Source organism: Palaemon carinicauda, chromosome 43 (genome assembly GCF_036898095.1).
Source record: "Palaemon carinicauda isolate YSFRI2023 chromosome 43, ASM3689809v2, whole genome shotgun sequence".
Taxonomy (NCBI): Eukaryota; Metazoa; Arthropoda; class Malacostraca; order Decapoda; family Palaemonidae; genus Palaemon; species Palaemon carinicauda.
Window position 1 is genome coordinate 42,071,950 of NC_090767.1, and position 12,841 is coordinate 42,084,790.

Sequence of the window (12,841 nt, forward strand, 5' to 3'; positions counted from 1 at the left end):
ACATATCCTCATCACTGCTTGTCATAAGGTTAGACAGTATTACTGATTGCGTGTATGATTTTGCATGGATTAGGAAGCTATTTTTCCCAAAGTGAGATATATCACCTGGTGCAATGGTTCCTACCTTTTTCTGAATTAGTTTGCTAATTTTAGAATAATTCCCATTACTCCCTTTAGGCTCGGCAACAAGCCACATTGGTGGTTTTGGCTTTCTTTGGGGGAGCATAGTTAAATCGATATCTTTCTCAAACCAGTCAGCAGGTCTATATACATCCAAACTGTTTGGTATCTTATCACATAGGGCACCCATGACATTTAAGTTATTAATTTTGATATCATTGATGTTACATATTGCGTTGAATGCTTCTTCATGATTGTTATAAGTTATCCATGAATGCCATTTTTCATTTTCAAGTTTCATTCTAATTTCTTTTATCACTCCATAGCATCTAAATGCTTTATATATCATATCATAATCAGTATTTATTGGAATTTGGGTAACATGAAGGATTCGGAGTTTCCGTTTGTTACCCGACTTAATTGGGTTTAAAACATGAGTAGAGGGGTCCTTTTTTGTTCCTAGGTCGTCAACAGAATTTTCCTTAATTGAATTAGCAGAGGTCGTCAACAGTGCCGGGGGAGAGTCAGCGTATCCAGGGGATGGGGGTTCGTTACTTAAAGAATCCATTAGACGAGAGAGAGAGAGAAAAGGGTTAGTTTGATGTACCTGCTCGAGAATGTTAGGCCATCACACATCAGAAAGGAAATTTGCACTCTCCACTATCGGCACAATGAGAGTATACTTCCCAGATGGTCCACTCCATACCCTACCCGAAGGATAGCATCAAAACAGATATAGAGGCACAGGTGTAAGCTGAACCCGCCTGTTAGGACTGAGACCAAGAAATTATGGAATCATCCTCCCCATATCTGTATTGACGGGCTTCCGGCCAAAAGCCGAGAGTCCTACCCCAAGCATCGGATCCCCCTGGATTCCGAAGACCCAACACTTGAGAATAGTTCCGCCAAAAAGGTCCAAACCATCTTCGGGATGGCTGAAATAATCCAATACTCTCACATATAGCTTTGAGTGCAAACACCTCCCAACTGTGACACCTCCTCCCACTCATCAAAGCAGGCAGCAATAAAGGATGTATGAACATCCCCGCCGGGGCTACAATAGATGTAGAAACATCCAAGCCATAGGGAAAAAAAAATATATATATATATATGTACATAATATATACACATATATAATGAGGGAAATTTTTCTCATAGTTTGGAAAGCAAGACGAAAGAAAGTTCATGAAATTAGGATAAGGTCGAAGTAATATAGAGAAAAAGAAAAAGGTGAAAGAGAGAAATTTAGATTCGAACTGGGGGAGCAATTTCCCCAAGTTCGAGAGCCCTCTTGCCCGTCACCAAGTTTCAGCACAGGAATGAAATGCCGTGCTGAAGCTCAATGACTTCATCAAGGCATTCTCTCATTAAGAGGGACGGGCCGGAAAGATGTCCAAACTTGATCATTTAGAGGAAGTAAAAGTCGTAACAAGGTTTCCGTAGGTGAACCTGCGGAAGGATCATTACTGATGGATGGCTCGGCTGTGCTGCCCCGGGGTGCACAGAGCCAGATGGAGAGCTAGTGTGGGGCTCTAGAGGTGGTTTTTGGTGGAGGGGCAGTCAGTACAAAGACGTCTCGAGGGCTGCGGAGCCACTGTCGTCCGCGTCGCCAGAGAGAAGGAAGAGGCGGCGATGCGGTGCGGCACGCTTTAGGCGGGGTTACGCCGCTGGCCGGAGACGACGTCGAGTACTACTGTCCCCGTAGTGATGGTCGGAGAGAGAGAGAAGCACGGGCATTGGAGGAGGGCCCGCCGCGCTGGCAAGTCCGTGGCGGGCCGTGATGGAAGTCACGCTTAGCCCATGTTTTTGTATTATATTTCCAATTTGAACAACTTCTAATGGTAGATCGCTCGGCTAGTGTGTCGATGAAGACCGCAGCAAAATGCGTGTCGGCATGTGAATCGTAAGATTATGAGATGAGTCGAACAGTTGAACGCACATTGTGGCGAGGGCACTGACCAGTGTCTTCGCCACTCCCGGACGAGTGTCTGTTAAGCATCCATCCCGGTGTAGGGTATTGCTGCGGCAGGCCCTGGCTGGCAGCGGCGCCGAGTGTGCGGCCCCCGGAGAGAAGGGGGCCGGCCGCGCCGCGGCTACCGTGAGCCGTGGCGAGATGGGGATGTCGGGCCTGCGCCCACTATTTTTGTGGGCTGGTGGTCCGTTCCCTTAAGTGTGAAATGTCGCCGTGTCCGTGAAATGTCGCCGTGTCCCTGGACTGGGCCCCGCTGCTGCTGTCCGGCTGGCTGCTCCCAGCTGGCGGCGGCAGCGGCACGGTGGAATGGTGTCTGGGACTACGGTGGACGATCCTGCTCTCAGGTGAAGAGAAGCAGAGGCCATCCAGGGTGCTTATCCGGAGTGCCTAAGCAGAGTTCGGTTCTTATCCCGGGCCATGTTTCGTGGCTTCGTGAGAAGGAAGCAGCATCTGTTTGAGTGCCAGGCTCGTGGCCAGCTCCTCCTGCCATCTGTGTCTGTGCGAGAGCAGAAGATCGAAGGACGACGGGCCGGGGCCGCTGGTGCACTCGGGCGGGTGACGAGACTGGCCTCATCCAGAGAGAGCGAGAGCAGTGGGTCGAAGAGAATCATTTTCTTTCGAGCGCTGCTGGGAGGGACCCCGTCCGTTGGTGCGAGGGAAGAAGGAAGGAAGGAAGGAACGAAGGTGAGCTGTTGTCCAGAGGACGAAGCGGGAGATAGAGAGCGCCTATTGATGAACGGTGCTGCCCTTGGGAGAGAGGGTGCCGTCGACACGGAGAAGCAAGCAGGTGGCGCAGCAGCAGTAGCAGCGAGTAGTAAAGCAGCTACGGCTACCGCCGCCCCTGCGCTGCCCTGGCGAGCGGTCACCGCCGGACGGACGGAGTCCTTGCGAGAGAGGACGACGACGTCGGTCTAGCCGCTCTGCCTGCCGCTGGCTGCAGCAGTCGCCTGCACTCCGAAGAATGAAGGCCGCTCCTCCGCCTCAAAATCCGAGGACGACGCCGCTGGCTGATCGGGATGTCCTGCTCCGTCTGGGCCCTGGAAGGCGCAAGTTTTTTAAGACCTCGTCCGCGGGGAGACAACCCGCCAAATTTAAGCATATTAATAAGCGGAGGAAAAGAAACCAACCGGGATTCCCCAAGTAAGGCCGACTGAAAGGGGACCAGCCCAGCGTATAACCTCGCGGTCCTGTACGGCCGTCGAGGGAGGTTGCGTTTCGGTGCATCCGTACCGCTCGAGCTGCTCACCGCCTAAGTCATTGCTTGAATGCAGCCCCGAGGAGGGTGGTAGGCCCGTGTGGCGGCGCCTGTAAAAAGGTTTTAGGCAGCTTGGGCGGAGGGGTCTTTACCGTAGAGTCGGGTTGCTTAGTACTGCAGCCCTAAGTAGGTGGTAAACTCCATCTAAGGCTAAATACTACCACGAGTCCGATATTTGACAAGTACCGTGAGGGAAAGCTGAAAAGGACTCTGAAGAGAGAGTTCAAGAGGACGTGAAACCATTAGAAGCTCAAACGGGTGGAACCGTGAAGGTCGAAAGAGGGGATTCAGCTGGCGGGGTGCGGGCGGCAACCGCGGTTCAAGTTGCTTTTCAGTGAGAGGACCCGGCGACGCAGTTAGTTGCCGCGGCCCCGTGGTTGTCGTGCCGGGGCCTGCGGGCTTATTTCTCCCTCAAGTAGAGTTGGTGGCGACCCGCTGCTTAGGCTCCGAGGGCCGTTTCGGACTGGTAGCCCGTGCCTTGGTGCGGGTGATGACCGACGACGGTACTGACCGGGCCCGAGCGGCGGTCACTGCAAGGAGGCCGCGGAGAGAAGAATGCGGCCTCTCACCACCTGAGAGTGATTGGTAATCCACCCGACCCGTCTTGAAACACGGACCAAGGAGTCCAACATGTGCGCGAGTCTAAGGGCGATCTAAACCCGGAGGCGAAATGAAAGTGAGCTCTGCTTGGGGCAGGCCGATCCCTTGTCTGCCGAGGCCTGTCGGGCCAGCTAGGTTGAGAGAATATCCTGGGCTGGTACCGGCGGTGCCTTGCCGGGCGGCCCGCCGGCCGCAAGACCGGCGGGAGTTGGGGCGCAGGCCGAGGACTTGGCGTACTGCGACCAGGGGCACGAGGGGCTCTCGGGCTCCCTAAACCTGTGGTCCGCCGCCAAGTACCTGAGAGTGCAGCCGTTGGGACCCGAAAGATGGTGAACTATGCCTGGCGAGGACGAAGCCAGAGGAAACTTTGCTGGAGGTCCGAAGCAGTTCTGACGTGAAAATTGATTGTCAGAGCTGGGTATAGGGGCGAAAGACTAATCGAACCATCTAGTAGCTGGTTCCCTCCGAAGTTTCCCTCAGGATAGCTGGCATTCGGAGAGGTGAGTTTCATCCGGTAAAACGAATGATCAGAGGCCTTGGTGGTGCAATGCCGTCAACCTATTCTCAAACTTTAAATGGGTGAGACGTGGAGCTTGCTTGAGATGTGAAGCTCTATGATGCAAAGAATCAGAGTGCCTAGTGGGCCACTTTTGGTAAGCAGAACTGGCGCTGTGGGATGAACCAAACGTACGAGTTAAGGGGCCTAAAGGAATACTAATGTAGACACTACGAAAAGGTGTTGGTTGCTATAGACAGCAGGGCGGTGGCCATGGAAGTTGGAATCCGCTAAGGAGTGTGTAACAACTCACTTGCCGAAGCAACTAGCCCTTAATATGGTATGGCGCTCAAGCATTCTCCCGATACTCGGCCGCCGGGGCACTGTTTTTGGCGCTGAGAGAGGCGCTGTGGAAGCCCCGGCGAGGAGGGGGGTCGCAGCGGTGAGCTTCGAAGGGACTCGGCGTGAGCCGGCCTGGAGCTGCCGCTGGTGCAGATCTTGGTGGTAGTAGCAAATAATCAAGAGAGAGCCTCGTTGGCTGATGTGGAGAAGGGTTCCATGTCAACATCAGTTGAACATGGGTGAGTCAGGCCTAAGCCCAAGGATAAAGTTCCTGTGTCCCATGTGATCCCAGGCCTCTAAACGGAGAGAATAATGTTTAGTAGGTCTCCTCTGCTGGCAGCGTGGGCCGGTGGCCGCGGGTCCGAGATAGAGAAAGAAGAAGCGAGACCCGCGCCGCGGCGCTCCACCAGCGAGGGACCGACTTGTCATCATCATAGATACGAGCTGGAAGGGATGCAGTGGCGAAAGGGAATACGGTAATGATTTCGTGACCTGTGTTCGGACGGGCCCGGTGTCTGCCTTTGAGGTGGAGGCCGGGTCAAGTGAGTGACGATTCCTGGCAACGGGATCTGGCTTGTGTCCACTGGCGTCTGGTCCGGGGGAGAGTTTTCTTTTCTGTTTTAGGCCCCGTGATCTCGGAAATCCTATGAAGCGAGAAGGGGGTGATGGTATAGCAAACCACACGGTGGCCGTAGAGCGACACAGTTCTTGTGTCATCCCGTGCACCAACGCCAGTCCGTGAAAGATGCAAGTGAGGAAATCACACGGGTACGAGTCCGGGGCGGGTGTGGGTGGCTGAACCTCGTGGTCGGCGCCCCGCTCGCCCTTGGTGACCCTGTTTCGACACAGACTGTACCCATCTCCGCATCAGGTCTCCGAGGTTTGGAGTCTCTAGTCGATAGATGAATGTGGGTAAGGGAAATCGGCAATTTTGATCCGTACCTTCGGGACGAGGATTGGCTCTGAGGGTCGGGCCAGTCGGGCCTTTCCGGGAAGCGGGTGCGGGGTGTCTCGGGGGGCAGGACTGGGCGAGGTCTTGTCGGTTGGCTTCGGCTGGCCGGCGGACCGAGCTCGGACCTCGCTGACCGGGTGCCCTTCCGCGGAACGGGCAAGGTTCTGCAAAGTATAATCGCGTCGAGACTTGGGGCGGAGCGCGGCTCTCGGGCCGTGCGAGGCCCCAGACGGAGACGTGTATATATTACTCCAGCTGGCAGCCTAGCGACCAGCTCAGAACTGGCACGGACACGGGCAATCCGACGGTTTAATTAAAACAAAGCATCGCGATGGTTATGGCTGATGATGACGCGATGTGACTTCTGCCCAGTGCTCTGAATGTCAAAGTGAAGAGATTCAACCAAGCGCGGGTAAACGGCGGGAGTAACTATGACTCTCGACCAAGGAGACTCTCCCCCGCCGAGCCCAGGTGGGAGTGATGAATCTTTATCTTCTAGTGAGAGTGAATGTAACACCTCGGATGAAGATATAATGGCAGAGGAGATAGACTCTCTGAAGGATGAGATATTTGGAAGGAGAGTAGTACCGAATAGGATTAACAGGAACGGGAGGCAACATCAGGAAGGGAGTTTGCCCCGTTCAGCAAGGAGGCGGCGGGAGTTTGCAGTGACACAGAGAGGCTGGGATAAGAACCGCAGCCGTATCGCTCAGAATGCTATCCTGAAGAAGGATCCTCTAGCTAGCCCCACCTTCCCGCAAGGGACGGTGGACTTCTGGACCTCTCTGTTCGAGAGGCCAAGTCCTGCTAGCACGATCTGCTTTACCCCACATGTCCAAATGAGCACCAGTGTAGAACCCGTTAACATCGATGATGTGAAATGGTGCAAGTCTAAAACAAATCTTAAGACCTCGCCGGGCCCGGACGGCATAAGAGCTGCCGACTTTAGAGCGGCGAATGACGATCTGGTTGTCGACCTGTATAACAAGATCTTGTTGTCCAGGATCGCGACCAGAGACTGGGCAAAGGGTAGAACCACCCTTCTGCCCAAAGTAGATGTCCCCCTCGAGGCCGGGGACTTAAGGCCAATTACTGTGACCTCTGTAGTAACCAGGGGGTTGCATAAAATACTAGCTAGGCGTTTAGCTGAGCGCATCCCCTCCTCTGCCCGACAAAAAGGGTTCAAGGCAGAGGAGGGAGTTAGTAGCAACCTCCTGTTGCTGAGGGAACTGATAAAGCAGGAAAAATGCGAGTCAAAGAGCCTCTATGTTGCCTTCATAGACTTCAGAAAGGCCTTTGACTCCATTGGTCATCCAGCCCTGCTGGACACCATGAGAGGGGCTGGGCTCAGTGACGACTCAACCGAGTACCTAAAGAACTTCTATACAAACATCAGCACTAGCGTTGCTGGCAAAGACATGCGAATAACGCGAGGCGTAATGCAGGGGGATCCAGTGTCACCCTGTTGTTTAATATTGCCCTCGATTATGCTCTCTCTAAACTCCCTGAGGGTGTAGGTGCCACCCTCAGAGGAGAGACAATTAAGTATCTGGCATTTGCCGACGATATTGTTGTGGTCGCCCGAAACCGTAATGGTCTGGGGTTATCAATCCAGAAGCTTCTCGACCATGCCGGGAAGCTGGGCCTTGAGCCAGGCCTAAGAAAGTGTGCAACAGCGGGAATCGTCGGTGACCGGTCCAAAAAGACCTGGTACGTTGATTCCCGTCCCTTCATGTATGGTGACGAGACGATCCCAGCCACGAGACCCGATGGATTCTACAAGTACCTTGGGGTTGAAGTCGGGCTCGTGGTAAACATGAATGGGACCAAGCTGATCGGGAAGGCCAAAACCAAACTGGGGAACCTTCAGAGTGCTCCTCTAAAGCCTCAGCAGAAGTTTTGGGCCTTAAAACACGTGCTAATCCCGCGGCTTAAACATCTAGCCTTATATGGACTGGTCAAGAAGTTCCACCTGAGGGGTGTGGACAATGAGGTTAGGAAGTTCACCAGGAGGTGCTTGCACTTACCTGGTGACACTCCTCTGCCAGCATTCTATGCAGGAACAGCGACGGGGGGTCTAGGTTTATTTAATTTTACCGATGGCATCCCCAAAGCCCTGCAGGATTGCTATGATAGACTAGCCAGGTCTCCGGATGCCCTTGTAGCGGAGGTGGCTACGGAGCTGGCTCAACATCACCGTGCCCCAGTTGTCACAAATTGGGAAGAGAGACTGTACGCCACGGTGGATGGATGTGGCCTTAAAGAAGCTAAACTTGGACTTCGTCCAGGTTGGCTGGATGCCGGGAGCCGGCTGATGAAAGGGGGCACCTACTGCAATGCTATCAAACTCAGACTGGGAGTCCTGACGACCCCAGCTCGGAGTGCGAGAGGCAGGCAGCAGAGCAGCCGCTGTGATCTAGGCTGCAACGCCCCCGGAACCCTGCACCACATCCTTCAGACGTGCCCAGCGGTACAACCATGGCGTATTAAGAGATATGACAATGTAAAAGGGTTCATCAAGAAGAGAGCAATAGATGCAGGGTATGACGTGCTTGATGAACCCCAAATATCAACCACTCAGGGGTTGAGGAAACCAGATCTTGTAATCTGGAAAGGGTCCGAGTCGATGGTCATTGACTGTCAAATTAATGCAGATGCGAATGTTCGACCTCCAAACTTCTTCGATGACGCCAAAATCGCGAAATACAGCAGCGAGTGCATCAAGAAGGCCGTACAAGAGCTTGCAGGGACAGTACCCTCAGCGAGTGCAATAACTGGTAACTGGCGAGGAGTGCTGTCCAGAGGTACGATAAGCTTATGCCAGGAGCTCAAGATAAGTAAGAGTGATCTCGACTTGTTGTCGGTGAAAATCTTGGAAGGTGGACTTGGCATCTATGCCAATTACATGGGTATGTCGGGTGGGGGGGACATATCCTAGTCCCGTTGGCCATGGACGTAAGCTTGACCGCTTGACGTTCCTCCAGGAGTATATCCTGTTGAGTGGAGATAACGCCGGTAGTGCATGTAACCTATTCAGCTACTCTACCACCTTGTAGCACAATAGGAAGAGAGACTAACACAAATGATGAAAACCTTCTGATGTGTTAGTCGGCTAAACTATGACTCGGCAAAGACGACGCGTTCGCTGACTCCGAGCCGCTACGAGTTATAGATTGCTAGCGATCCACCTCCTTGTGGTACCTGCCGGCAACCCATTTTATGGGTCCAACGGATCGCATGGAGGACTCAACCCGCCCAGCTTCTCCCTCATGAGGAGCTGTGGGTCGCTCCACCCCTTCCCAGGGGACAAACCGGCGATTTGGTCAACCCAACGCCAGCAGGGGTGCTCAAACCCAGATCACTCCTGTCGCCGGTACTTCCGCTAGCGAAGTAAGTGGGACAAACACCTTGGCCCGAGGCATGGTCGATGCCTCTATAGGATCTCACGTCTGCCCAACTTGTTTGAGGCACTTCAAGTCATATGCAGGAAGGCGTCTGCATGAGACACGGGCACATGCCCAAACTTACCATGAGGGACAAATTAAGTGCCTCGAAGACCGGCGCAATAAGCCCTGGGCCCTCGAAGAACTAAGGATGATGGCGGAGTTTGAAGTGTCCAATTACGGCCATCCTTTCATAAACCAAGAAATAAGCAAGTGCGTACTGTCAGGAAGGTCGACTGACAGTATAAATGGTAAAAGGAAGTCTCAACAATATCGAGACTTACTTAAAGACCTGCTGGTGAAGGAGGACTACAAGGAGAAATCTATTTTGTCTACCGTGCCAGTCGGGAGCCACCGGGAGAGCCATGTGGGGGGCAAACGCAGTTGGACTTCTGACGACGAGAACTCGATGATCGAGTTCGAAGTGGCACACAAGAATGATCCCCACATAAACAAGACAATTCAGAAAATGGTCCTTACTTGGCGGACGCTTGAAAGCATCCGGACAAAGAGAAGGACCATTAAATATAGAGAAATGGTCGCAGCATATGCACAGCCCAAGACCTTCACCCAATGTGCAATGCCTCCCCTCAGAGATTGCAGGGTCAATCTGACCCGAATCCGAGTGGATGGTAGGATGCTTGCGGCCTCTATTGTCCCACATACCGAATCCCAGGATGGAATGAGTGGGTATTATGACTCCATGGCTGGAACCTCTCCCATCCGGGTTCCAGACCATGGAGGGTCTCCCCCGTCCAGCCCAGACGGGAGCGATGGATCTCAATCCTCCAGCGAGAGTGCTGGTAGTTCATCGGAGGAGGAAGTCACCGCGGAGGATGTCAACTCGCTGAAGGATGAGATATTTGGTAGGAGACCAAATAATATGAATCGGATTAACCGAAGAGCAGGTCAACAACAGGTCAGTGACATGCCTCGAAGTGTTAGGAAGAGGCGAGAGTATGCAGCGACGCAGAGGGCATGGGATAAGAACAGGAGTCACGTTGCACAGAATGCCATCCTAGAAAAAGACCCTCTTGCTAGCCCGTCCCTTCTGCCCGGGACAGTTGAGTTTTGGACCTCCCTATTCGGGAGACCAAGCCAGGCTAGCACAATCAATTTTAACCAGCCAAACCAGTTGTGCACCATCTTGGACCCCACCACTATTGATGATGTAGAATGGTGCAAAAGGAAGACAAATTTAAAAACGTCGCCGGGAACAGACGGCATAAGAGCTGCCGATTTTAGAGCGGCGGCAAGTCAACAGATCATGAATCTGTACAACCTGATTATTGAGAACCGAATTGTGACCCGGGATTGGGCAAAAGGGCGAACAACCCTATTGCCCAAGAAGGATGTCCCCCCGGGGACTTCCGCCCAATTACAGTGACGTCCGTGGCAACACGAGGCTTGCATAAGATCCTAACAAAGCACCTGGCAGAGTGCCTCCCCTCTTCAGTTCGACAAAAATGGTTCAAGGCTGAGGAGGGGGTAAGTAGCAACCTCATCCTACTTAAGGAGCTCATTAAAGAGGCCAAACGTGAGTCGAAGAGCCTTTTTATAGCCTTTATTGACTTTAAAAAGGCCTTTGATTCCGTCTCCGTCTACCATCCAGCTATCCTCGATACTCTGAGAGCTGCTGGCTTCGACAGGAATTCGATCCAGTACCTCACCAACTTCTATTCTAGTATCAGCACGGAGGTAGCTGGAGTTGAAATAGACATTACTTGGGGCGTAATGCAGGGGGATCCTCTATCCCCCTTGCTTTTCAATCTTGCCCTAGACCATGCACTTGCTAAGCTCCCCGAAGGCGTAGGGGCAACGCTTAGAGGGGAGACTATTAAGTATTTGGCGTTTGCGGATGATATTGAGGTTGTGGCACAGACGAGAGCAGGTTTGTCATCTTCGGTAACCAGATTACTGAACGAGTCGGCAAAGCTTGGCCTCGAGCCTGGCTTAGGGAAGTGTGCCACAGCTGGAATCATCGTCGACCGCCAACGTAAGACCTGGTACGTTGATACCCGTCCCTTCACGTACGGAAATGCCAACCTTCCGGTCACAAGTCCTGACGGCTTTTACAAATATCTTTTGGTAGACGTCGGACTAGTGGTAAACGTGAACGGGGCGAAATTGATTGGTAAGGCCAAAACTGAACTGGGGAACCTCCAGACAGCGCCGCTGAAGCCTCAGCAGAAGTTTTGGGCCTTAAAAACTGAGCTGATACCACGGCTATGTCACATAGCCGTCCACGGACAACTTAAGAAATATCACCTGAAAACGGTTGATAATGAGGTCAGGAAGTTCGTCAGGAAGTGCTTGCACCTACCTGGCGATACTCCACTAGGAGCTTTCTATGCAGGTTCAGCAGCAGGGGGCCTTGGTATTTACAACTTTACCGAGGGTATCCCTAAAGCCCTGCATGATTGCTATAATCGACTAGCAAGATCTCCAGACCCTTTGGTAGCGGGAATTGCTGCTGAGTTAGCCGAACAACACCCGGCCCCCGCAGCCATTGACTGGGGAGAAAGGCTTTACTTGACTGTTGATGGGTGTGGTCTGCGGGAGGCACCCTTCGGACTACGACCCTATTGGTTGGACGCTGGAAACCGTCTGTTGAAAGGGGTAACATTCTGCAATGCCCTCAAACTCAAACTGGGACTTTTAACAACCCCGGCCCAGAGTGCGAGAGGCACACAGCAGAGCAACCGCTGCGATCTTGGTTGCAACGCACCCGGTACCCTGCACCATATCCTACAGACGTGTCCAGCCGTTCAGCCCTGGAGGATTAAGAGGCACGACTCCATCAAGTGCTTCATCAAGAAGAAGGCCATCGAAGCAGGGTACAATGTAGTGGATGAACCCCACATCCCAACGAATCAAGGGCTCAGAAAACCAGACCTCGTTGTCTGGAACGACCGGGAGTCAATCGTTATTGACTGCCAAATCAACGCAGACGCCAACGTACGACCTCTCGACTCTTTCGATGCCGCGAAAATCGCGAAGTATAACACCACTTGCATCAGCGACAGTACCCTCAGTAAGGGCGATCACCGGGAACTGGCAAGGAGTACTGTTGCGAGGGACCGTCAGCTTATGCCAGAAGCTGAAGCTACGACTTGGAGACCTGGACCTGATGACGGTGAAGATCCTGGAAGGAGGACTGTCCATATACGCAAATTATATGGGCATGTCGAGCGGAGGCGACATTTCGTAGGAGCATCGACCATGAAAATTGACCACCCTTTCGACGTTCCTCCAGGAGTACAAGAACTTCAAACTCCTGTTGAGTGGAGATTTAACGCCGGAGGAAGCGCAGCTGTTCGTCGTCATCAAGTGGGTTCTGCGCTTCCTTAGCTAGCATCAAGACAGCGGACCTATCTTCGAGGTAGGAAAAGAGGACTAGCCAGAGAGAGCAAGTGTTTGATAAGACCAGGAAAATGGTGAAGTAGTGTTGCTCTCCTGCAAACGTTAGTCTTGAAAAAAAAAAAAATACAAGTGATCGGGAGCATTTAGCAATCGGAAAAGGCTTCAAACTGCCATTTTCGAGCGCTTTCATTTCCTCACTCCTTATCAACTGGTGCGGTTCCACTTCTCCATTCCCTTGGTCAGGGAGTCTGAGAGTTGCAACCGAGAGTCAGGGAGGGGGATCAATTAAGAACCTTAG

General features: G+C 52.7%; 1 protein-coding gene and 1 pseudogene across 1 annotated transcript; both read left to right on the top strand.

The window, feature by feature from the left end:
- The first annotated feature begins 1,950 nt into the window (after positions 1 to 1,950).
- Positions 1,951 to 2,110, top strand: LOC137634053 (5.8S ribosomal RNA; annotated as a pseudogene).
- A 7,047-nt stretch (positions 2,111 to 9,157) lies between these two features.
- On the top strand, positions 9,158 to 10,567 carry LOC137633820 (uncharacterized). Its single transcript, XM_068366064.1, has one exon. It carries the CDS (start codon positions 9,158 to 9,160, stop codon positions 10,565 to 10,567), a length of 1,410 nt encoding a protein of 469 aa, XP_068222165.1.
- Positions 10,568 to 12,841: the final 2,274 nt, after the last annotated feature.